The 27,821-nt window shown below is 29.4% G+C and overlaps 1 protein-coding gene and 1 long non-coding RNA gene across 3 annotated transcripts; one reads left to right on the top strand and one right to left on the bottom strand.

The window, feature by feature from the left end:
* Positions 1 to 681: 681 nt before the first annotated feature.
* On the bottom strand, positions 682 to 3,094 carry LOC123269312 (60S ribosomal protein L13-like). 2 transcript variants are annotated; one of them, XM_044734919.1, is made up of 4 exons: positions 2,981 to 3,094; positions 2,563 to 2,712; positions 1,508 to 1,757; positions 682 to 1,004 (listed from the first exon to the last, which is right to left on the bottom strand). In XM_044734919.1, the coding sequence occupies exons 2-4, from the start codon at positions 2,703 to 2,705 to the stop codon at positions 735 to 737; spliced, it is 663 nt and encodes a 220-aa protein (XP_044590854.1). In that variant the 5' UTR covers positions 2,706 to 2,712; positions 2,981 to 3,094; the 3' UTR covers positions 682 to 734. The 2 variants fall into 2 exon arrangements, with proteins under 2 accessions (XP_044590854.1, XP_044590855.1); XM_044734920.1 differs by lacking the exon at positions 2,981 to 3,094 and adding an exon at positions 2,928 to 2,946.
* On the top strand, positions 3,003 to 25,039 carry LOC123269313. The gene is made up of 3 exons (XR_006510379.1): positions 3,003 to 3,125; positions 5,137 to 5,277; positions 24,926 to 25,039. It is a non-coding gene; the product is annotated as an uncharacterized LOC123269313 (long non-coding RNA).
* The last annotated feature ends 2,782 nt before the right edge of the window (positions 25,040 to 27,821 follow it).

Below are 27,821 nucleotides of genomic sequence, written 5' to 3'. Positions count from 1 at the left end.
AAAATAAATATATGCTAAATTAATTTTAATTAAAATTATCCGCTTGATGTTAAAGACTTTTTTTTTTATAAAAAGAATATTTAAGTTAAAAGTGCGGGCAAGTATTGCAAAATTTTAAGTCAAGAATTTATTTTTAATAGAAAATATTAAAAATTTTTTTTACTTATTAGGAAAGTCATTAAAATTTGCAGTTAATTTTTAATTTTAATTGATAAACAAATTTGTTTTGAAAAATTATTTAAAAAAAAATAAAAATTTTTTTTTTTTTCAATCTTTAGATTTTAATTTTTTTTTACCGTAATTTATTTATTAAATTTTTTTTTTTGTTTTCAAATATCTGCTTAATTAATTTTTATTATTAAGATTAAGTTAAAAATTAATTTTCATGCACATTAAATGACTCACTACCCGACCAGAAGGTATCAACCTGAAAGTTTTGTCGGCGTACAATAAATGCTTCATTTATTTTTTAATATTTTGGACTTTGGCGAAGAAAATTTTTTTTAGAATAGTTATACATTCAAAAACATTCTAAAGAAAGACCTATTTTTGATGAATTATTTGGGGATACTTATTCAATGATTTATTAATTGAATATATTATTATTTCTAAGGAATAATTCAGAGGTAAGAATTATTGACCGCAGCCTTTTTAAAACTGTAAATAAAACAAAGATAAATGTTAAATTGTATTTTTTCATTTATTTAGTTAATTATAAAAGTTAAAGACGCGGTTTATTTTTTAGCTTTCTTATCTCCAGCAGGAACCTTGGTGACATCATCTGGGTTCTCAGCGGCGTCCTTAACTCTCTTAGCTCTAATTCCAACTAATCTGGCATCAGAGCGGGCTTTACGGAGAGTCACGTAAGCAGAGATCTTCTTCTCTTCCTCGGTGATCACACGAGCCTTCAATTTGGGAGCATTCTTCTGACCGAATGGCATTATTTCTCCACGCAACTGGGTGGCAACCTTGCACTCTTCTTCAGTTGCATCACCCTTCTTCGGCTGTTGAATTAATCAATCAATCAATCATATATTAATTAATTTTTTTATTCAATTAAAAAACAACAATTGTAAATAATTGTAAAATAAAATTCAGAATAAATTATTTTTTAACTAAAAATTTTTGAATAGTATTTTTTATAAGACATAAAATAAAAATGTCATCTAAATAAATAAAAATTTAAATACTTTTAATACAAAATTAAACTTTTTAAAAATTTTTTTTCTTATCAATTTTTCAATATTAACTACTTACTTGTCAAATTAATTTTTAAAAATTCACAACTAAAATTATGTCAATTAATTATAAAAATTAAATCAACCGACATCTAAAAATTTTGCTAATTTTTTTTTTAAATTATTACAAAAAATTTTTGTAAAAAAATTTAAAGAACTACACGTATAATTTAAAAAAAATATTCTTAGTACTAATTAAAAGATTTAAAAAAAAATCAAAAAATTAAAAACGTCGGTTAACTTTTGCATCATCAACTAATGAATTTTACCTTCTTAGCGTTCTTGGGGAAGAGGATCAATTTGGAGCGGTATTCCTTCAATCTGGCGACATTGATCTGAAGAGACTCAATTGATTTGTTACGTCTTCTATAATCGACAGCGATTCCAATAGTTGGTGCCTCTCGTCGATTAATACCAGCGGCTTTCAGCTCGTCCAATGTGAATCCACGACCCTGACGAACTTTAGTGTGATACCTGACAGTTGGGCATCTTACGATTGGTCTCAAACGTTTAACGGGGCTGAAAAAAATTTAATAAATTACAATTTAAATTCTAAAAATTTCAAGAAACTCAATAAACATTAAATTTAAATAATATTAAAGTTAGTCGATGTTTCATGACATTAAACTTAGCTGTCACTTGACCAATTTTTAATTTTATTTAACAATTAAAATCATTCTAATAAATTATTTTTAAAAAATTGCATTTATAAATTTTTAGAATTTCTACATGTCAATTTTTTTTTTTATTTTTTTTTGCTATCATTTATTTGTTAACAAAAGTTCTAAAAATGATTAAATATCTGCTAAATTAATTTTCATCGATGCTTCTAGTTTTTTTTTTCAATTTATTAAATTGGACTGAAAACATATTTTTTAAAAATTGCACTTCAAGTTTTTTACAAATGGATTTTTTTTGCAATAATTTTCTTAAAAAAAAAAAAAAAAATCAAAAATTTTTAAATGTCGGCTAACTTAATTTTCGTTAAATTTAAATAGATGAAAAAAAAATATGACAGTAAAGTTAGCAGTCATTAAAGATTTTTTTAACAAATTTGTTCCAGAAAACAATTTTTAAAAAATTGCATTTTTCATTTTTTTTAATTTCTACATGCCAATTTTTTTCTTATTTTTTTTTGTCATAATTTATTTGTTAAAAAAAAATTCTCTAATGACTGTTAAATTTATCTTGATAAAGAAAATATCAAGTGCGGTCAATTTAATTTGGAGCAAAAAATTAAAAATAAAATTTATGTACTAAGAGTTGGTACTCATAAAATTAAGAATTTGACAATTAATTAATTAAAATAAATAAAAATTCATACCGAGGGGCAACAGCTCTAGCCTTCTTAATTCTGTTGTTTTTGCGCCTTAATTTCCTGGCAGGCTGGTTGAACCAGGTCCTGACGTTGCGCTCCCACGCTTTGTGGAAATGCCCATTGGGCACCATGTTGTCGCGCTTACCCATCTTAGATCTGCAAAATAAAAATAATTAGTCAAATAAATCACTGTATAATTTTTGCATCACAATTAAATTATTGTTCATATCAACACATGTGAAACATAACCTCTAAGGTAACAAATGATATATTTTTAAACTTTATCTGATTAAAATAACTGCAAATAAATACAACATATTATTCATTCATCTTAATTATATTTTTTAAATTAATTTGTGCAATCACTTTATCAAAGATGTTATTAAATATAAAAGATTAAATAAATTTATACGTCATTACATACTTTTTCTAAGGATAAACGTTGGGGAAAAGACTGAGCGCCAGTCGTCGCCTTTCGCCGTGAGAAGTTCGCGTTTCTTCTGCCGCGAGCATGCGCGGCGCCACTAGTCATCTTCCAACACTTGAATTTAGTCGATAAGTAACTTCAGGTCAGTATAGTAGTATAGTGGATTGTATTGTTGTAAGCGGGATCTGCGCAGACGGTTTTAACGGTTTTAGTAAGTGACATTGCAAAAATGACAAGTAGAAAAGTCAAAACTTTTTAAATATTTTATTTAAATTGACGGCAATCTATTAACATAGGTATAAAAGTCAATTCACAGACTTTTGTCAATTTTATGACATTAAAGTTAGCGTAATACTAAATTTAGCCGACATTTTGAATTTTAAAAAGTAATTTTTGTAAAGTTAGCAGTCATTTAACATCAAAAAACATCTTATTTGTGAAATAACTACTTCTATACTAAATAGAATTTCTACCCCCTGGGGATTTTATGAAAGTACAGTTTCTGAAGAACAGAAACGTACTACAGAAGTAGATTTACAAGCATGTTTGCACAACAATCACATGCTTGTAAAGGTGGACCATTTCGTGAACTCCGCCGTCCATCTTACGGCAACAAATAAACATCTTATTTGTGAAATAACTACTTCTATACTAAATAGAATTTCTACCCCCTGGGGATTTTATGAAAGTTTTTAATTTCTTTTTTAAAGAAACAAATTCGTTCCGACGAATTATTTTAAAACAATTGCATTTTTAATTTTTTAATATTCCAACATGTCAATTTTTTTTTTCTAATTTCTTTTTGCCATAATTTGTTTGTTAGAAAAATTCTTAAAATTAAATAAATATCCGCTAAATTAATTTTTATGTCAATTTTTTATAGTCAACAGACACATAACTATTTTTTTTATTTATATTAACAATTATATTAATAATTTATATTAATAATTTTATATTAATAATTTATATTAACAATTTATATTAATAATTTTAACAATTTAATTTTATCATTAAAAAAACATAAATAATCAAAATTCCACTAGTAAAAATTACGAAAAAATACTGTGCGTATTTTTGCAAATTATTTTTTTATACACTGACTAAAGGATTTATTTGTATTAAATAATATTTGTTAATAGTTAACAAATCATTTATTAGAGACCACTTTTTAGTATTAAACAAATATTTCTTTGTATTTAAAATGATTTGTTTATATTTAATAAATCTGATACTCATTTATTAAATATTAATAAATCTTTTTTAATACTAAAAAATATTTGTTAAGGACTAACAAATGGCTTCTATTAAATGATTTGTTAAATATTAACAAATCTTTTTAACTATAAACAAATCCTTCTTTCAGTGTAGAACTTTTTTTTTTTATTTAAAAAATTGTTGGATGCCTAATTTCAGGATCATAATTTTCTCAGAAAAAAATTGAATTTATAATTTTTTACAACCTTTACTTGTAAAATATTTGATAAATTTTTTTTTTCATCATTTATTTAAGAAAAATCCTAAAAATGATAAAATATCTGTTAATTTGCCTTTCATAAAATAATAATAAAAATAATTCCATATCTAAAAATTAAAAGATCAAATATTTTTTCATATGATGGATTTGTAATAAAAATCACCCAGTTATTGACTCTGTCCCGGTTGCAATTTTATTTTAATTAAAAAAAAATGAAATGTTTTCAAAAAATCAGCTGTCTTAAAGTTGTCAGCTATACGGTTTTGGCAAGATCTACCTCCTGAAATTTCAAATTCTCTTGGATTAGAATCCTTCAAGACAAGAGTATTCGATTTTCTTATAAATCTCGAATAATAATATAATAGTGAGCTGGTTATTATGATTGAAAACATTATGTCCACTTGATCATTATGTAAATTTTATATTTTAAGCTATCATGTAAATTTTTATTTCCATTATGTACATATTAGCGCTACTTATGTGAATAATAATTTTATGTATATCATTTTTGCCATTCGGCTTTGTGCCTTGGCATTTAAACCTAATAAATAAATACAAAATTTATAATTCAAAAATTATATTTATAAATTTAGTAGAGTTGATTTTTTTTTTTTTTAATTAAAATAAAATTGCAAGTGTCAATAACTGAGTTTTTTTACCTTATTTTTGTTGTTTTCAGTATTATATGCAGTAGGGTGTCAGTTTGAAGTCCAAAAAAAAATTCTCAAGCCAGAATCAGCGGTCAGTCTGTTATCATTATCATCCAGATAGCCAGGTCGCCGCTTCAACCAGTTAAAGGCAATTTGACGCAGAGTTTACGGTAAGTTTTTCATAAATTTTCCATTTTTATTAATGCGAATAATCAACAATATACTGACCGATGCAAAGCTAAATTCTTGGCAAGAATTTCTTGCTAAAAAAATTTATTGATACAAAAGTTTCAAGTATCTATTTTATCAATGCTTGATAAGACTTTTCGGAAATTTCAACAAAACCTCCCTTATCTGCAGTGGTTTTAAATAAGGGCTGTTTATTTGATCGCGAGTCATTGCAAATTATCTAGATAATTCCTCTTATCAACCGGGTGGTCATTGGACTATCGATAGTCTAGACAAAGTCCAGAAGATCGGTTTGAAATAAATATAAATGAAAAGGTTTGATAGTGCGTAGGGGATGAAGTGGTTATTAAAGCGCAATTCTTTAAATATTGATTGAAAGTACTTTAAGAAATAGAAGGCGGCGCCGGGAAATGAGGAGACCACGATGTGTAAGTAGGTGTGGATGTAGATGCGGATGTGGATGTAGAAGAAGTTGAAGCTGAAAAGAGGAAGTGGATGAGGAAAGATGAAGGAAAGTTTCCTCCAAGCACCAGATGAAAGAGTATAGGTGAAGCGAGAAGGGTAGAAGCGTCTATTATATATGTATGATGGGCGCGGTCGGTGCTCTCTATGGATTTTTTTTACTCTCTACATTATTAAACTAGTGTTGGCTTAGAGTACCATTTCATCCTTTCAAATTATGAATTTATTATGCAAGTTTGTTTATTTTATTTAGATTTTTTTCTACCGGGTACTAGTTACTTCTTTGCATTAATGATCACGCCAGTCGGTTTATGCATTTTAGTTATTAAACCATTCATTATTAATTCATCAAGAGTTACTTTGCTTTACTAATTAATGTCTATTTTATGACGAGAGAATTTTTTTTTATAAAATACGGAGTCATTAATTATTCATTTAATTAGAGGAAGATAATTAAGTTTTTTCATTGTTTATTATTTCTTCAATTTTTTTTATAATCTTTGTCTATTTTTAGTGCGTTCATAAATTTATTTAGCAAAATATTAATTAAATTTAATGTTCAAATTAGTATTTAATTAGAAATTAAATTACATTGCATTTATTTGATTAAAATAAAAAAATTTTTTTTTGGTTTTATGAAAAATTGCAAAGAAATTTGTTGACTAATTTTATTTTTGTGTTAATAAATTTGCTTAGAAATACAATTAAAATTAAAGAAAAAATAAATTAAAATTGTAGATTTTAAATTAAATTATGTAAATATTAATAATAAAAGAAAAAAATTATTTTTTGGTTTCATGAAAAATTGCAAAAAAATTAATTAACTAACTTAATTTTTGTCAATAAATTCGCTCAAAAAATACAATTAAAATTAAAGAAAAAATAAATTAAAATTGTTGACTTTAAATTCAATTATTTAAATACTGATAATAAAATTTCCTTAGATCCAAAAAAAAATCAAAAACATGTTTTGATAAAGTTTGATGATTTTGAAGCAAATAAAGAAATTTTTTAATTAAGAAATTAATTCAAGAATTTTAATCTTGAATTTTGTTAATTTTTTATCAATGAATTACATTCAGATTTATTAAATTAACTTGCTTTAAAAAAAAATTTTTTTTTTAATTCCAATCAAATTTATAAACTAAAACTATCTTCCTTATATTACGTAACAAAAAATTAAAATCTTTACTGAATAAAACATTGATTAATAATTAGTACCATAAATTTTCCACAATAAAAAAAATTAATGAAGTCTGTGAACGCTTATTAAAATTTTTAATTTAATTTAATGGCAATTACTTTTAATGATGACTCGAGAAAAAATTTAACACACAGCTAGTATCCAAGATAAAAAAAAAATTAAATAGTAAATAGGTAGAAAAAAAAGTTGAAGCCTCATTAACGGCATGAAATATATTAACGAAGCTTGATGAGTCTTCGTTGCGCCATGTTTTCCTCGATGCGTCGCCAAAGGTCTCTCCGGGTTTCATTTAGCCTTTGGCACGACGAGACCACCCCCTCGGCCGTTTCGCGACCCCACCAGCCCCTCTCTGACAAGTTTTAGAGCGTGGTGAGAGTAGAAACCCTTATGGATTTTTTTCTCGCAATACTACCACTAGTAGGAGCTACCCCCGTAGCGGAGACCCCAATCCGGTCCTGCCGACGTCCAGCACCCCTCAGCCTAAAAAATTCAACCCCCAATTTGTAAGCCGCGGCCGTTTAATTGCAATATCCAGCTCACAGTTTTTTATTCTTTCTTCTTCTCGCTTTTATTCACCGGTAACTTTGTTTGGGGTCTTTCTTCATTTCACGACCTTCTCCGTCTCCAGCTTTGAGACTCTTCTCATTTCATTTTATTTCGTATACTATACCCAGTACTCGCTCTGTACTGTTCCATCCCTCTGCCCCCTCCTCCCTTTTTTTCTACACCGCAATTTGCTCTTAATTATTCAACTTGCTGAGCAAGTAATTTAAGATGTTGATATACTACTTTTAAAAGAATACTTGCTTTTTTACTCGACTCTCCTTTATTTATTTATTTATTTATTTATTTCGGTCCTTCTTTCTCCTCTTTACGCTATTCCAATTTCTATTTGAATTAATCATTCTTCAAATTCATTCCACATTACATTTATTTAATTAAATTTTACTTTTACCTTTTTCTATTTAATCAAAAACTAATTTATCATTTACCCTCATTTTCATTTGATTACTATTTTATAAATTGAAATAAAGTGATCACTTTCTTCAAGAGTCTCCATCTAGACCACCAATCAAATTAATATTCATATCATACGTAGTATACAAATTAAAATTCCCTTTTAAAATAAATATTTTACCATCCACAATTTAATTTTAATAATTAAATTAAATTCAATTTTTAAAATTACAAAATTGATTATTTAAAATTCACATTAATTTTATCTTAATTTTTTATTTTAATAAATTTATCACCCCCAAAACTAAGTAGTAAAAAAAGCTGTATGCATTTGACAGGACGTCTTTTCAATAATTTTTTATTACACTCCACTTTCTTCAAATTTAATGAACTGAATTAATATTATTTTATCCTTAAAAAAAAATATTTCTATCAATTATTAACCCGCTATTAATTTTTTTCGTTTTTTAAACACCGAAAAAAATAATTAATCAATTGTAACAATTAAAAAGAAAAAAAATAAAACCACTTCCAACACTTGAAGCAAAAGTTAGTCTCCTTAAAAGCCAATTAATACCCCTCGTAATTTAGTTCCGTGCAAAAAAAGTCCAGCAAAAAAAAAACAAAAACAAAATAACAACTGTGACACGTATTTGCAAATGACAATTTCAACGCTGGTGTCACGGTAATTTTTTGTTATTGTTTCTCCTCTATTATTCTCATTGTCTATTATTAATATATATATAAACTCTAAATTGTTATGCTGGTTAAAGTGTGGCTGTAAAAAAAATTCAGTATCAACTGAGCTCGGCGGGAACCAGTCTAGTCGCTTCTCCGCTATTATTTCAACATGTAGAGGCTAGAATCGTACTACAAGTCAGGGTAAAAAAAAGCAGTGTGCCCATTTTATCACCCTTTCGCTCCGACAGGGCAAGTAGAGTTCACCCCTCGAGTAGAGAGATCTATCTCGGACCCTCGGCTCGATTTGTAGGATCGTGGCTGTCTAATTGCGATATCCTATTTTTTTCTCGGGTCGGCTCTTTTAAAACTTTTTTTTTTCAGCCTCAACTAGTGGCCGTGATCTTCGCGAGAGTTTCATCCTTTTTTCACCCTATTTTTTTTTTTTTTTTTCTATTATACTGCATCATATTATTTTATATTATATTACATTCTATTCTATTCTAGTGCGTGCTACTGTGTATCTACTCTTGCTTTTACCCCCTTAGTGCCTTAGTAGAAAAAAAAAAAAAAAAAAAAAAAAAAAAATAAAGGTACGGTTGTGTTTTTTAGCCGGTTATTTTACCGCCGCTCGGTAATTATGTGGGCGCGGCGGACCAAACAAGGGGTAGAAAACGAGAAGATCCACAGTGTGCTGTCGAGACAAGAGGGATCACCGATGAGATTTTATGCTGTTAGGCGAAAAAAATTAATAAAAAAAACTGTCGCTCGGGATATTTAAATCCAGCGTGAGTTTGTCGGTAGGAGAAGGGCTGAGAAAGGGAAAGAAAGGGGTGAGTTGATAGGTCTCGGGGGTTGGGCTCGGTAAAAAAGAGTGAAAGAGAGTTAAAATAAAGGGAAAAAAATTTATAGAGCCAGAGAATAAAAGAGATAGATAATGTATACCCTGATGAAGGTAAGGTATACATATATGTATATGGATAATATACAGAGAATAAGAGAAGAGGCCACCCTCCGTGCGGAAATCGGCGTGAGGGCGCGTGCGCTCGACAATAGCCGTGTTTGCACACCCGAAAATTGCCCGGCGCAAAAAATCTTCGCTAAAAAACTAAACAAAGACCCCGTTGATATTATGTATACAGAGAACAGGAGTCTCCTAATCCGACAACACGCGCTAAATACATCTAGGCCCGAGCCAGTATATGCTTTTTTTTTCTGACAAGTCCCAAACACCACAAATGCCATCATCCAATGCTCATCTTAGTTTTTTTGCCAGGCTAATTTCGGGTTAAAAGTTATTTTGTTTTATTCATTAGTAGGATTTTATTTGTTTCTTTTTTTTATTTGTATTTTTATTTTATTATTAATTTATTATTGAGTTCACTGTGCTAGAGGTGACTGACAGTAACAGTCGCGATCAATCTTGCCAGGCTGTCTATATCGCGATCTGTATGTCCAGGTGTGTTTATACAAGATTTATTGGCGTTTTAATTTAAGCATTCTGATGTACAATATAATCTTGAGTGATAAAATATACTCGATTATCTAATAATATTTTACACGTGAAAATTATCGCCGATTATTTTACACGATCGAATTTTTTTGGGTATTCTAGTTTTAATTATTGGATATAATATCTTATGTTTAAAGTATTTTTGTTTTTTCTAATTTAAACTTTTGGAGTAAAAGGATAAAATTAAAAGAGACTTTTTTTATACAGAATTTAAATAATATTAGACGTTTTTATTTTTTCGATTTTTTTTTTAATAATCAAATTAGAACAAAAAAATATTTTTTAAAAATTGCACTTGCAGTTTTTCAACTTTTTTACGAGTGAAATTTTTTTTTTAATTTTTTTAATGAGAAACTAATTTGAAGACTAACTTAATTTTCGTAGAATTTAATGATGAAAATTAAGTTAGCCGACATCTAAAAATTTTTATAATTTTTTTTTCATTGAAAAAATTATTACAAATTAATAAAAGAAATTTTCATTTGTTAAAAACTTGAAGAACTATAAGTGCAATTTTTTAAAAATATTTTTTAGTTCTAATTTAATAAATTTAAAAAAAATCAAAAAGTCAAAAATGTCGGCTAACTTTAATATCATAATTTAATGTTCTACAAAAAGTGCATCATACAATTTTTTCGTATCTTCAATATTTAATCCGTAATTTAAACAAAAAATCTTTACTTTATTTTATTAAAAAACATTAATATTTATTTTTAAAATTTTAAAGTCAATAAAATTAATTAAAAAATATTTAATCGATAAAAATAATTATGTAACATAAAAAATAATGATTTTTCCTCGTTTTAATATTTTTAGAGTGACGCAACATTTTTATATTTTCGTTATTAAACGTACGAAGTGTAGCATCCACAGCTTGGATTAGTGGGATCAATTTACTCTGGACAATAAATAACAGACTGGACGTGTAAAATAAAAGCAGAAAAAAATGAACTGACTGGAATGATAAAAAAATATAATAAATTGGTGATATGCCTGCTGGAAAAATATATAAAAATTAAAAAAAAGAATATTTTACTCAGCATACGCTACAATTCTGTAGGAACTAGCAACCCTCTGAAACCGGAACTAATAGTTTTTTTTTTAGCTGGATGCCCCGTTGTGTTCAATAGGTCCCGGTGCGTTATTATCATCATGATTTTGTATCGGCTCGCGAGAACTAGACTCGCTGCGTATGTACGAGTGGCATTGGCATTGGTATTAAAAAACACGGGGCACCGGCCTAGAAAGGTTCGACTACGGCTTACATTATATATTATATATTTTATATTATATATTAGGTACCCAGGGATGATGAATAAAAAAATATTGAGAAGAAGCAAGGGCTCAAAGCCACGTACTACGTATGTGGATAAAGCCGAACCAAACCGTTCGATAGGCATCGAGTACTGACAGATGTTTTTTATTTTTTTATCTCACTCGACCGAACACCGTTATTTCGCTAAAAAATAACCGATACTGATCATCAGTCGCTCTCGATGCTTTCCATTTTTTTGCTAACAAATTACGACCTTTCTCATTTATTAAATTTCACGCTATACTGCCCTGGCAGAATCTAATATTTAATTTTGTTATTTATTTTTTTTTTTTCTTTATTTTAGTTACTATGTTTGACTAAAAATTATTTCGTAAATTGGTAATTAAATAGTATTTTAATTCGGTAATTATCATCAAATTTATTTTGCTTATCAGTATTATTTTAGATATTAAAAATGAATAATTAACGAAACGTCTTGATTAATATTTTATTGTAATAAATCAGAGGTGACAAAAAATGCAGGCGATTTTTTTAAATATTTTTTAATGCTTTTTTTTTTATCCATGATAAAAAAATATAATTAATGCAGAAATAAATTTTTTATGATATTTTTTTTTAGATTAATATTAAAAATTAAAAAAAAAATTTAATTTCTCTTTATCATAAAATCTATATTATTAAGAGAATAAGCAAAATTTTGTGGCCAGTATATTTATATAATAAAATGGGTTTTTATGGTTAAATTTGGTATCGTTGGAAAAATCTTGACTTGGAGTTGTGCCTTTTCATGGTTTTATATCATTCTCACCAATAGTCAATTTATGATAATAAGTATTTAGGCTGCATTCGAAAATGCTCTATCTCTAGATACATAATTATGAAATGACCTTGTATCTCGTGAAGTATTGACATTTTTAAAGATATAAGCTTATCTTGACGTTACACTGATCAGGACCTTTCATTTAAGTACCCACATCAATTTTTCATATATTTATATATATTATATATATGTACATATGAAAAATATATCAAAAATGTATGTGGGTACTCAAATGAAAGCTCTTGATGAGTGTAACATCGGGATGAGCTTATATTTTAGAAAATATCAATAATTAAGAACTGATATTGCTATCTTGTCAACTAATGATATTTTTAAAGATATAAGCTCATTCCGACATTACACTCATCAAGACCTTTCATTTGAGTACCCACATCAATTTTTCATATATTTTATATATTTATATATATTATATATATGTATATATGAAAAATATATGAAAAATGCATGTGGGTACTCAAATAAAAGCTCTTGATGAGTGTAACATCGGGATGAGTTTATATCTTTAAAAACGTCAATAGTTAAAAAAGTACAGTGCAATTTAACAAAATTCATTATTTAATAAAGCAAAATTTTATTTATTTTTATTGTTAGTAATCTCTCAAATATAATTACCATTAAAAAATATTTTAAAATTATTTAATAGTATAAAAAAAATATATATTAGAATAACTCGAATCCCAACAGCTCAGTTATAATAGTCTCCTTAATCACTCAGTCTAAAATTTATTACTGACATGCTCTAATAAACAAACCTCTTGTTATTAATAAAAATTAATTTAAAATATAGATTAAGAGCAAATAAAATAAATTAATAAATTTCGACAGTCCGAAAAGTTTCGTAGAAGAAGTTAATAAATTAAAACAAACAAACTCCCAAAATTACATTATTATAAATCTTATCTCTCTACACTCTTTGCTCCGTTTGAACTCTAGCAAAGAGTAAGGGTATTACAATATTACCGAGTGTGGATTACGCGTATAGTCGGCTTTGCCGTGCAAATACACTAAAGTCCGTCTATAGACTAGACTCTTTTCGGTCATAAGTATTATAGATACAATGACACTCATTTTTTAGAGCCGATCACATCAACGGCTACCGTGCCGGACAAGGTACAGTAAGGGTGTCGGTCACTCTGTCCAAAGCCCGCCAGCCTTGTAATCCTCCATGATACACTTAGATTTATTTTTTTATCCCATTTTTTTTTTTTTGTGTCCATAAATTCGACCGCGACTTCGGTGGCACTGGAATTAGGACCAGAGGAGTCAGGATAAAAATCGGTAATCTCAGATGGACAGAAATAACGAGTGTTTGATGATAGAAGCTGGGTACACTGAAACCGTCTATGCTTATGCTCTTATACTCTCTCCAGTGTTTAGTTCCGTAGATATATAATACTGTACAGCGGATTTAGATTTATATATAAAGTATAAATGGGAATGGGGACCCAGGAATACGACCCGAGTGTAAGCACAATAAAAAACGCTTGTGGGGCACGCGCTCATCTGGGGGCACACGGCCTTCAACCCGTGGTAAAAAAACTTCCTATGAGTTTTACGGTTCTCTTTTTTAAGAATCGGTTTAGTTTTATTTATTTTTGTTTGAGGCTCATTTATTGGCTATTGGTAGAAATTTTTGCTGAAAAAAATATCTAGAAATATTTTTGAAAAATTTTTTAGGATATTAAATATAAAGTTTGAGTATATGGGCGTAATATTACTGATAAAAAAATAAATTACAATATTTTTTGGGAGTTATTGCATTTTTTAGTAAACAATTTTAATTTTTAGTTATTTTTTTAATATTAAAAAAAATTTATTTACTAATTAATAATTTATTCAAAAAAATTGTAAATATTTTTTTAACAATTCTATTAAAAATTAAAATGATAATTTTACTTATTTATAATTTTTAATAAAATAAAATAATAATTTAATTTTCTATCTTTTGAAATAAAACAGCTGATTTATTAATTTAATAAAAAATAAATAACTGAAAATCATTGTAATTTATTGAAAATTTTTTGAGAAAAATTGGAAGAATTTTTAATTATTTTTTTAACATTAAAAAAAATTTATTTGTTAATTAATAATTTATTAAAAAAAAATTGTAAATATTTTTTTAACAATTTTATTAAAAATTAAAATGATTATTTTACTTATTTATAATTTTTAATAAAATAAAATAATAATTTAATTTTCTATCTTTTGAAATAAAACAGCTGATTTATTAATTTAATAAAAAATAAATAACTAAAAATCATTGTAATTTATTGAAAATTTTTTGAGAAAAATTGAAAGAATTTTTAATTATTTTTTTAGCATTAAAAAAATTAATAATTTATTAAAAAAAATTATAAATATTTTTTTATTAATTTTATTGAAAATTAAAATAATTATTTTGCTACTTTATAATTTTTAATAAAATAAAATAATTATTTTTAATTATTAAATTTTCTATCTTTTGAAATAAAACTGATTTATTAATTCAATAAAAAATGATTGTAATTTTTTAAAAATTTTTTTGGATATTTAGGCAGTTAAATAATTTTTCAAATTTATAATAAGACGTAATTAAATAAAAATGTCTGGTATATAATTACGAGAAATAATTCAAGGACTTGAACGAAAGAATCTGATCGGCAATGTAGTGGAAAAGTGAAAGCACGTATCCCGTTGGGTTTTTTTTAACCCTCGACAGTTCTATTCTGACAGGAAAGGTAAAGTTCTGCGAGTATAGAGTAGGTATACTACACAGGATAGCATATAGTATGTATTCGTTCGGTAAAAGGTATTGGTATTAGGTATTAGGCATTAGGCAGTGACCCCCTTCGGTTTTTTATACAAGGGTTTTTCTTTGTGGGGGGACTCTTTTTTATTCGGGGGCCCCCGCGCAACAACCTCGGGGTGGAGTTTTTTAGACAGCATCTGTACCCTGGTGTGTGAGCGAACGCGAAATTTTTCAGTCAGTCACTCACCTGGCCCACTTGGTAGCAGTCTTGGAAAAATTTGTTGTTCAGTTGTTGTTTGTTTTACTTATTTATTAAATTAAAATTCGGCTGGCTTCTGCTGTAAGACTTATGTTTTATCGGTTAGCTTCTTAGAAGTGGTGCTATTAATTATTTATAGCAATAATTCACGGGTGATGGTTATTAATTACTCAGTGATAACGTGAGTGCCAATTGTATTTATATCGTCGATAGTTTAAATAAGTGATTTATTTCATTTGTTTAATTTTATTTAACAAGATATTATTTCTCGTATTGCTGCAATATATTCCACTCGTTAATATATTATGTCCCTCTTTTTTATTTTTTATAATTAAAACAAATAATTCATTCACCAGTTCATTTTTTTTTTCAACTGTATAATTATTAATAGACCAAAAGACTTTTAAATTCAAGTTTATCTTAAAAGTCGCCTAGAAATTTTTTTTAGAAAATTTAATTTTCTACAAAAAAAAGTCTCTTATCATTTTTTCATATCTTCAATAATTTACCAAAAAATTCCTCTCTTTTTTATTTTTAATAATTAAATCGCTTATTTTTTTCCAACTATATCTATACTAATAAATGGAGAGCCGGGTTTTCTGTCTGGTTATACTGCGAAAACTGAAAAATAAATTTATCTGAACAAAAAAAATTTTTTTCAAGAGATTTAAATTGTAAAGGAGTAAAAAATATCAATTTCAAATTTTTAAAAAATTTTTTAAAAATAAAATTTGATAATTTTCTGTTCGATAAAACTTTAGCCAAAAGATATTTTATTTTCCTAATTATTTTTTTCGAATTAAGAAAATTAATTTTAATAAAAAAATTTTTCATCCTACATTCAAACTTTTTTCCAAAAATTTATTCCCAAATTTTTTTGATTCAATTTTCAAATTTTTTTTATCAATCAATAATAATCAACGATGATGTTAATGATAAATGAAATCTACCCTAATGAATGGAAAGCCGGTTTTTTTTGTTCGGTTATACTGCGAAAACTACTGAACCGATCGGAATAATACTTGTACCATAAGATGCAGCTTGTTTCGGAGAAGGTTTTAGTATATGATATGTTGGTGATTACTTATCCGGAAGCTATATTTTTTTGACTTAGAAATAATGAATTTTTATTGTAACTAAATTTATTCTATTCGATTGTCATTTGTTTAAAATAAATTTTTTAATTCTATTGGTTATGTTTATATACTAGGAAAATTTCTTCACTTATGAGACCTGCAATTTCTATAACTGAAACTTTCGATGCTCATTACAAATTTTTTTTTTCATATCAATTATTATTCATTTTTGTAAGAAAGACACGGGAATGTTATAATGATTGCACATTGAAAGTTACTATGAATATTAGCTAGAATAATTACATGGATAAAATATGCTTGCCAATTCGATAGAATTGGGAATCTGTGCAAGTCAAAACAATACTCTAATTAAATTTTAAGTTTAGATCTAAAAATGCAATTCTACACAGAAAAAAATATGTACTTGAATCAAGTATATAATTTTGAAGAACTTAATCTTCTTGATTCAAGTAGAAAAATTCTTGAACTAGGAAAATTTTTCTTGTTTTAAGAAAGTTTCATTTGATTCAAGAATTTTTCGTCTTGATTCAAGACAATTACCCTCTTCAAAATTATTTTCTTGGTTCAAGAATTTTTCTCTCGAATTAAGTTAATTTTTTTTTCAGTGTATAAAGTGCCCAGCACTTAATATACTAAATTAATAGACTTAATAAATTAATCAATTAATTAATGAACTAATTCTATTAATTAATTAATAGAATTAATAGACTAAAAGACTCTTAAATTATAATTTTTCTTAAAAGTCACCGACATTTTTAGTAGAAACTTTAATTTCCGACAAAAAAAGTTTATCATTTTTTCGTATCTAATATTTCCCCGAGAATTTTGATGAAAATTTTTTCAAATAAATTTTCTTTTTTTCTGTAATAATTTCTAATCATTTATTTTCACTAAAAAAAATTCATAATTTAACTTAAATGAAATTTTTCCTCCACTATAAATTTCTCGACTATCAAAAGTAGTAATTGGGTCAGAGCGAGTGTAAGTGTTTCAATAAAACCGTCGTCAGTCTTAAAAAAGGTGTTTCCTTGTCTCCGAAACAAAATGATGTTTTTTCATCCCGGCTTTATGACCCGAAGATTAAAACCTTGACGAGCGAGTCACGAACTCGTTTGTCGGACGTACAGTGGAGAGCAAACCAGCTCTTACTCCTCCCAAAGTTTAACAACCCTCTCTGGTCTTTTTCGTGGTGGCAATTTATATTCCCTGGCACCTTCACCTTGTATCCCTCTTTTTTCATTTCTCTAATCCTCTCTTCCTCTTTTTTTTATTTTTTTCTCCACACTCACATCCTCGTCCTCATCCACACTTACTCCGAACGAGCATTTATACTTTAACTTTAGCCCATGTACGAACAGACAACTCAGATAACGAAGCGAAAACGTCGCCCAGCTAATTTTCTGTTATTTTTCAAAACCCTTCTTATCTCTGTCTCCCTTTTCTCAAACATTTTCCCTTTCGCTCGGTTATATAATATACAACTTTCCTCCTCTTTCTACTTTCCACTGGCGGAGCATCCCCGGGTTGTACTCCTACTCTGTGTGTACCTATCCCGTATACGTATAGACTTACTGGCTCGCTGAGAAAAGAAAAATAATCTCTTATATACGACGCCATGGTGTAATGGAGGGTATTTCGCGCTGCAAAACACTGACACCCCCTTTTATACTTTATGCTCTTTTTATTTTTTTTTTCGTCCTCGTCCACTCGCTTTCTACACCGCTGAAAATAATATCTATCATCTCGGCGCGTGAGTAAGATGTGTGAGAAAAAAATATAAAAGTAAAAAATGACAATACACTAGACTATTTTTCGTCTTACTCGTGTACGGCAAAAAGGACGCTTTTTATACTTCCTATAGATATATAAGAAGCTGTGATGCTATACAACTCTTTTGTCATCATTAAAAATAGAAAAAAAAAAAAAAAATCAAAGGTACAAGATTTTTTTTTTTTTTTAAATGAAACCACTTGAAGATAAAATGTCACTTATTGATATTTTTTTATTGATTTATAATATTGAATTAAATTTTTTTTATACTAATTATTGTTTTTGATGAGATAAATTAATTGAGTCAAAGTTTATTAAATTAAAATAATTAAACTCCAGAAAATGTAAAAAAAATTTTGATACAAATTTTGAACAGTTATTTTATAGAATTTAAAATTTAAATATCGGGTAAAATATCGAAGATATGAAAAAATGATAAGAGATTTTTTTTTGTAGGAAATTAAATTTTTTTTCGGAATGTCTCCTGTCAATTATATCGTATGATTCCAAGACAGAATATTTAATTAAACTCTAATAAATATAAAGAAAAATTTGATACAAATTTTAGGGGATTAAATTTTTTTTGATAAGAGATATTTTTTGTAGGAAATTAAATTTTTTTTCGAAATGTCACTCATAAATTTGCTTATATGACTCTGAGATGAATATTAACTCAAGCTAAGAAGCCTATTATAATTTATACAACCATTAAACTAAACCAAAAAAATGAATTAAAATTTAGCGAGCAACAAAGTATCCTTAATCAGTGGTGATATACGACGGCAGCTTAGAGCAGTGTCTAAAAAATGTCTGAACAAATCCTTGAGAAATTAACCGGCCAAATTTATGCATAAAATTTATCCTCATTTTCCTTTGAAAAAAATCACTAGCGGTGTCTTTGCACGTTTCGTATAAACATCCCAGTACAGTCCTGCAGAGCTATACAGGGTTGTTCTACAATATCTCCATAATCCCGCACATCTCTGCTTATAAATATTAAAAATAAAACGTCTCTATAGAGATACAAAGACTGGAAGACGAACAAATGTATTTATCATCAATCCGTCTCACAACAAAGTAAATTATTCTCTTACTCTATAAACTATTTCAGAGATTAATTCACCCAATAAAACAGAGCTCGATAAAATAAATAAATAAATAAATAAATATGACTATGAGTAAAAAGTGTAGGTATTCTCCTTTCTTCTCGAGAAATATTATTCCTCAAGATTCAACTGGACTACTCAGCTCTCGGAGTTGTTATATTTTATCCTATCCAGTCGTCTTTTTCCTCAGCTATGGCGATTTTTGCATGAATAAAGTAAAAAGACTTTATAAAATAAGAAAAAATGTGCATAGACATACACGTACATATATAATATCTTGAACGAGGAGAGGAGAATCTAAGAAATAAAATGAAATAATAAAAAAAGAATACATTTTGCGAAACTGCAGAGCTGAGTATAAGCGGGCTCCATTTTGTCCTGGGGGTCCTTAGACGCCCTCGCGGACGCACACACATGCCCACCCACACATGTGCAACGTCCTTACACACACAGGGACACGTAAAGATGCTCACATCCTTTGGCAGCACATACTCATTAGATACCGGGAGATACACGTGCGCGTTTCTCATCCACCTATGGCTCATGTGAGTGTGTGAGCGTGTGGGGGCTTAGGGGTGGCTTTTAGGGGGAGGGGGTGCACAAGGGATGCTGTGTGGTGTAAGTGCGGCTGCGCAAAGCGCGAGATATTGATAAAAATACGCGAAGGTCCACCCTCTGCTCCCTTCCGCCTGGCATCTCAGAAGATATTCTTACGTCGAGGACCCTAGTCCTCCCTCTCTTCTTTCTCTTCTTTTTCCTGTCGGTTCTCTGACGTACCTCCGGCTCTGCACTGTCGCGAACCCGGTACCCAAGGCCTTCATGTCGCGTCCCGTACTCACTGCCACCCCTTATTACGATATTAACATAATTATTAATATTTCGAGGGAAATTTCATCCCGAGCCCAAGCGAGCGAAAAACGTTAACGAGGCCATAACGATTCTCGTGGTATTATATGGCGCTCGTGTCGTTTTCTTAACTTCTACAGGCTTAACCTCTCTTTCTCACTCACTTTCACGGCGTAACATATTTATTTTTATCCGCCTGTCAACTTTTTTATTCCCCGGTCTATTCAAATTTTTTATTACCCAGCTATTATTTTCATAATTAAATGAGAATTTGTTATCGGTCCTCTGTTCACGTTTTTCTATGCTGCTATTGTTGTTATTCTATTTTTTATTAAAAAGGTTTAATTACTAGTGACGGCTGGTATTTTATGATTAATTAAAGTTAGCTTTTTTGGTAGCACGTGTTAGTTTTTTATATTGACAAAAAAATTAACTTGATTTGAAAAAAAAATTTTTTTTAAGTAAGAACATCATTTTTTTTTTAAATCAAGTTAATTTTTTTATTAATGCGGATAGTAATTTTTATTTGAAAATTTTTTTTATGGCAAGAATCATTGAGATATTTTGGTACTCAAAAATTTTTGATATTTTGAGAAAAATTAATGATTAATATTCAAGAATTATTAATAACTAGTAACCTTGCAGTCACTATGTGACTGCCATGACTTGTGAACTATAAATAATAAATAATAAATAATATGCACTGTACTTTCTTAAATATTGACGTTTTTAAAGATATAAGCTCATCCCGATGTTATACTCATCAAGAGCTTTCATTTGAGTACCTACGTGCATTTTTGATATATTTTTCATATATACATATATATAATATATATAAATATATGAAAAATTGATGTGGGTACTTAAATGAAAAGTCTTAATGAGTGTAACATCGGGATGAGCTTATATATTTAAAAATGTCAATAGTTCACATGATATTCGTTAAATTGCACTGTACTTTTTTAACTATTGACCTTTCCAAAGATATAAGCTCATCCCGATGTTACACTCATCAAGAGCTTTCATTTGAGTACCCACATGCATTTTTGATATATTTTTCATATATACATATATATAATATATATAAATATATGAAAAATTGTGGGTACTTAAATGAAAGGTCTTGGCGTAACATCGGGATGAGCTTATATCTTTAAAAATGTCAATAGTTCACGAGATACCAGGTCATTTCTTAATTATGTATGTAAAGATAGAGAATTTTCGAATGCAGCCTAAATCCTTATCATAATAAATTGACTCTTGGTGAGAATGCTATAAAACCTTGAAAAGGCACAAATTCAAGTCAAGGCTGTTGCAATGATACTAAATTTCACCAAAAAAACCGATTTTATCATATGACTATCCTGGACACAAAATTTTTCTTATTCTCTTCATAATTTTGATTATTTTATCCATCAATAAAAAATAAAAAAAAATAATGATGTATTGAATAATAATTTTTGTGAATATTTTTAAACATAATTGTAAATATTTTTAACCATTTTTCATGAAATATTATCACTAAATACCAAAAAACTAAAACCCTGATCATGATTCATGAAATTTGAATCGATTGATTGACGAGTGGGATGCCGTATTCGCTCGATTAGCCGATTTAATGAAATAATTTTCCTTTGATCGGAGATTTGACCCCTCGTATTATCGGCGGGTTCCTCCTTCAGCACCTACTTCTGGAATTATCAAAGCACCGAGCACATCAGCGAAGCATGAGGTTTTAATTGTGCGGTCCAACGGAATCTCATTGTTTCCTCGCTCTCGAAACTCGGACGGCGAACTAAAACCCATTATGTATATACCTAAATATATAAATATCTATACCGAAGCCCAGATTAATCAGACGGAGGATGGATGAAAGAGGAGCAAGGGTGGGAAATTCATCCCCATTTTAAAAATTTTTCTATACGCCGCCTGAGGCAATTGAACCTTTGATTTTAGCTGGACTCGTGATTTTTTCCTACCATCCTCCCTTATCTCGCCTTTTTATTTCTTCGCCCCCGCTAAAAACCCTCCGCCGTCTTCTTTGCCTTTCTCACTGTCCTTAACGTTAAAAACCTTCAGCTTGGTTCGTTATGATCGATAAATTTAATATGGCTACCGTCACACTCCCCAAGATGATGGAAAAAGACTCGAGGAAAATGAAAGAGAGAGAATATGAACAAAAATAATAATATAAAAAAAACTACGCCCTCTTATCGCGTAGGGCTGATGCCTGGCTTGGGTCCAGCTTCCTCTCCTTCATATAACGCGAAGAATGAACCCAAACTTTAAACCGTGTGAGTCCGAGAAAATCCTTGCTGGGATTCGTCATTATTTTTCTGGAAATCCACCCCCGGCTGTAACAATGATAATGATAATGATAATGGAAGATAATAAAATGAAAAAATTAATTTTTTTTCTTCCCTAAATATTGTATATAAAAGTTATAAATAACCCAAAGTTCGTTATTGCCCATTAAAAGTCTCCGAAGAAAGTTTTAAAGTGTCGCGACTTAAGTGAGAGAGATAGCTGACGTGGTTTAATGAAACGTTTCTGTGACGACAGAAAAAAAATGGATGTAAAATGGTAAAACGACGCTGTGATACGATTAATATACTGGACAAAAAATACCCGGATAAATTTTAAAATACTCGTATATTATTTCAAATTACCTCGAATACTTTTTTGATAATATTTATTCATAATTAGCAATATGCTATTTTTTTTTACAATTTACAATTGATAATTTCATTGACATATAACATTTATCTCTTTTTTTACAATTTTATTTTATACGGATAAATTTTTAAATACGTAGGATCCTACTCTTTCAAATTTTTCTTAAACATATGAATTCTTTTTTCATTTTTAATATTTTTCGGCAAACTACACTGATAAAAGGATTTCTTAGTATTTAAAAAATATTTCTTAGTATTTGAGAAATATTTCTTAAGTACTAAAAAATATTATAAATACTAAGAAATATTTCTTAGATACTAAGAAATATATTTTAAATACTAAGAAATGATGTTTAAGAAATGATTTCTTAAATACAAAAAAATCTTCTTAAATGCTAAGAGATCCTTCTATCAGTGTATTATACCAATAATAACCCAGATAAATGATCGATTTTTCTCCTGTATGAGTTTTAGTTTTAATTACTTCTAATTAGTTATTTTGTCTTGTATTGTACTGATGTTTATTTTTTATTAATTTCATATGATGAGATAAATAACTTGGCGTTAAATTATTAATCATTTTTTGAATTATGGGACATATAACATTTTTTTTGGATCAATTCATAGCTTTGTTATAATTTTCTTTTAGGTAATTCATAAAGAACTTGAATGAAAAATCGTTTAATTTACTTGTTTTGACAATTATTTTGAACATATATTTTTACGTTTTGATTCCTGTACCATTTTGTGAGATAATAAAGGCATTAAAAGCTCACCTTTTATTTTAATTTTTTTTTGTTCTCAATTATTTCATCATTTAAAAAAAAAAACTAGATTACGCGTCCAGTATTGTAATCTTAATCGCATAACCCAGCAAATTATCAAATAGAAAATAAATAAAATTTCTAAAAAAGTTATTTAAATAATTCAGCCGTAAATAGTAAACTCATGAAATTACAGAATAATTTTAAATATATCATTCATTACATAACGATGATATAAATCGCGTAATTTGCCTTGAAGGAACGACATTTTAAAGCTGCTACGGGAAATCACATTCAGACATTTTCTTTTTCTTCCCAAGTTCTACCTCTGGTTTTCCCTCAGCCTCTTTCCCTCCCCCTACTCCTCCTCTTTACTTTTTCCCAGTAACAGCAGCTTAGTGAGATATATCCCGAGAGCAAAATTATGCTTTTTCGTCCGCAGAACACGTTCTTACGCCGGTGGTATCCCTCGGGTATTTAAAGACTCTTCGTCCATCTTCACGGACTGTGGTATGTCGTCGTGAGCTGGTAATCCTTCGGGCACCTTTATACGAGGACACACTGATAAGACTCACGAGCACATTTGACCACCGAGAAAGCAGCACGCGTACCACCATTACCATTACACGCTTAATACTCTTAATACACACATATATACACACGCCCGCGCTCCTAAAGTGTACGCGCAGGGAGACCAAAAACCGCGATCAAGTAGGATTACTCCCGAGCAATATGCTGGCTTCTCTTCTTATTTTCTAGCTTCCTTGGCTTTTTTTCTCCGTTGTCTTTTTTTTCATCCTCTTTTTCTTTTTTTCTAGCTTTTATCTGGTGGTTTTTTTGCTCTCGAGATCGGTGGTTTTTTTTCTATCCCAGAGGACACGCACTCGATACAAGTATCACACGCATACGCGGAAGAAAACAACAAGGGTCGTTGGTGGCTTGTCCTCTAGCCCGAGGCGACGGTCGTTATCTCTGGTGAACCGAGCCCCTAAATGAGAATCCACCGGCACCCTGTATCGTCCTCATCTTCTTGGTTTGATGCTCATACTCACATGTGTGACGTTTACGGTTAAATATAATAACAAAAAGCTATTATCTAGAAGGAGACGCTATCTAAGAAACCTTATCATAAAATAATAAATGTGTAGTCACATAAGCACATACATGTACATATGTGCTTCTTCAGATGTCCTTCACCCATCGACTTATTTATTTGTAATCGTACAAGTTCATCTAAATCTCGGATAATTTTGTTTTTATTTAACTTCCGGGTGGCTTTTATGAGATGAAAATAAAAATCTTTGCTTTTGTGAGCTAAAAGAGAAGGAAAATAATTTATTTGATTAAGATTATGGCTGATTTGTTATTTATGAGGCATACAATTTTTTTAAATTATCGTTGAATAATTAAATGAGGTTCTGATTTAGAAAATTACTTTTTTTTTTGTTTTTAGTGTCGCGGATTTAGTGAAAAAGTCGTTTCGAAACTTTCGTTGGAATTAAAGTTCTGCATACAATAAAATGGCGGCGTTGTATGAAATGGCGACTGAACGCGAATCTAACCTCGAACAAGGTAATTGTTTTTTATGCTCTTTTTATATAAAATTTTTTAAAACTATTTTATTTAATAATATTTGGTTGATAATATGAAAAAAAATCAACAAGAATTTTAAATTTATTTTTCTTTACAAAATTTATTTTTTGAACATTTGGAATGCAGCCATAAATATTATATGCAAGATTAATTGACTTGTATGTTTTCGAACTGGGACAGGAAAAATATCGCGTTTCTAAAGCCAAAATGGGCGGATAAAAATTTTTAAACTCCGGAATTTTAATATTGTAAAAATTGACTGAAAAAATTAAAAGTAAATTTTTTTTTTTAATTTTTTTTCTTCAAGAAAATAGAGCCTGTATAAAAAAAAATGTTTTTTTCAACTTTTCTTGTTAAAAATTGAACTTTTGGGCATAAAAATTAAAAATTTTTAAATAAAATTTTCAATTTTGATATCTGCAGAATAAAAAATAACGCAATAATTAATTTAAGATGTCTTTTTTGCTTTAAGCGCGCTTTATATTTATATAAATAGTCCAAGGAATAGTAATAGCAAAAGCAACAGCAATAGTGGAGTTGTTGATGTAGCAAGTGATTTTATGGTATCCATTTTATTTATACTGATAGAGTATCAAGTTGAATTGCTTGAAGAGTTTTCATCTCACTGCTTAGCTACTGAGCTACCACCAAAGAGTTCCATCGTCTTTGTAGGTTTTATTTTAACATCATCCACTTTCCACTCGGCAAAACTTTTATAAATTTTTGTTCTTATTCACTTGAGTATCCTCCGGTCTTTTGCGTCGAACGATGCTAACAATTTTTCTCACACTTTATACAAGAATTCCATAGTTTTTTCTCCTGATTGCATAAAGAAATTCGAGGTACGCAAAAGAAGAGCCCAGTACAGGGAAAAGGGAAGAGGAAAATACCGTACTACAACCCCCAACTCCATTGTTAAAATAGAGCGAGCGAGTGTGAGGAAAATGAGGCGCTAAGTGAGACAGTGCATGAGTAGGTGCCCAGGTTTGAGGACCAGGTTCTGTTGGTACGGGGCAAGTTTGTTCTCTGGAAAACAATTTGCATAATAAATTTATCTCTGAAGCGCCCCCGGTCCCCGTCCTCGGTACGGGCCAAGTACTCTACTGAGTCTTGCTAACTTTACTACGGACATTATTCGCTGTGAAAATTATTGACAAAACTTGGTAACGCGCTGGAGAACAACAGTAGGGCGCCGTTCTCGAGTCCCGTTCCCGTATGTCATGTGTTTTCTCCTCTTTCTTCTCCACTCTATTTTATTCTTTGATATTATTACATAAAAAAAAAAAAAAAAAAAATTCCATATATTTTTTACGCTAAAAAACATTATTACAAAATCACGTTCTGAATTTCCAATAATTTTTCTCTTTAATCAGACTTTTCTCCCAAGGACTTGGAGTTAAAAAATTGATAAGAAACTTATTGATAAGAAAAATTGATAATAAATACTATAATTAAATAATGCTATGCTACTTAAGGTAGATCTCAGCATTTACAAAATAAATAAATAACTTATTAAGTTGACGATATTTAGATAATATAGATTATTAATTTAAATGTAAAAAAATAGTGTTTAAAAAATACATCTGAACTCTTTACAAAAAAGTTCTCTTATCATTTTTTTCTTCAATATTAAAATTTTTAGAGAACAAATTAAAAATTTTTTTTTGCTATTTTATAAATTTAAAAATGTGTAAAATTTTTTATTCACACCCGGAAAATTAAACAGTTTGACACCATAGGTGTTTAAAATTTTTCCAGTGCAGCAAATCATTTACACCCCACAAGGGACCGGAAATTTTTCATAGAGTGGCATATAAAATAAGGAAATATAAAATAAAAATATAATGAATACAAGTAGGTAGACCGTACATATAATAGTTACTGCAGTACAAGTTGGGTATATCTATTTAGGTACCTGAAGGCTGGTTGGGAGACTGGCAACCGGCAGGTACAGTACTGCTTAAAGAGGGTGAGTAAGAGAGGGAGATAGAGAGGGTGGTAGCTAGGGGCTATCTCGAAGATACGAGTATAATAATATTCTCGTGAATCGTAAAGTAAAGTAGGTGCAGCAGCGTCTTGCAGTAGATACCGGAGATGGAAATGGACGTTCGTACTTTGTGATCCTCGTGTGTGAGGATATGCATGTGTAGTGAGCTAGTGAGGGAGTTGAGAGAGGTGAGGAAAAAAGTACAAATGTGAGGGAAAAAAGTATTAAGTATAAATGGAAAGAGGAGAGCTGAGTAAAAGAATAAAAAATAAAAAGACTGGAAAAAATTTAGTAGAGAAGGAAAATATGAAGAAAGACGAGGTCCGCGGAAGTAAAGGGCGAGAAGACGCAGCTCCACGTTCCACGTATGAGGAGAGGGAATCGCGACTTGGGTAAAAGTCCGCGAGCCATTTTTCCCCATATAATTATAAGAGAGGGACGTTGTTGGGTGTTGCCATGGTTACCCACACATCCACCACCTCCTTCTCCTCCACCCAGTCACTCTCAGTGCCACCCTCGGGTTTCCAGCCACCCACTAACCCCCCCCGGTACTTACTTATATGCCGGGCTGCCGGAGCGCGGACGCGTTGGCACATGTGCCGCACAGTGTAAGTCTTATGAGAATGTGGACCGCTTACATGTATGATCAGCATATATGTTGTCTATGTATATATGTATATATGTAGGGGTGTATATATGCCGGACTGGTTAGCTTGGGGTTCGCAGTAAGGCGACGTAGACGCCGCCACGGGATGAGATGAGATGAGGA

Source organism: Cotesia glomerata, linkage group LG7, assembly GCF_020080835.1.
Source record: "Cotesia glomerata isolate CgM1 linkage group LG7, MPM_Cglom_v2.3, whole genome shotgun sequence".
NCBI lineage: Eukaryota > Metazoa > Arthropoda > Insecta > Hymenoptera > Braconidae > Cotesia > Cotesia glomerata.
This window is presented reverse-complemented; position numbering and strand designations above follow the sequence as displayed.

Coding starts and splice junctions, on each gene's coding strand:
- LOC123269312 (XM_044734919.1), bottom strand. CDS start 2,705: ATGGGTAAGCGCGACAACATGGTGCCCAATGGGCATTTCCACAAAGCG. Junction 1,758..2,562: donor GCTAGAGCTGTTGCCCCTCG/GTATGAATTTTT, acceptor AATTTTTTTCAG/CCCCGTTAAACGTTTGAGAC. Junction 1,005..1,507: donor TCCCCAAGAACGCTAAGAAG/GTAAAATTCATT, acceptor TTAATTCAACAG/CCGAAGAAGGGTGATGCAAC.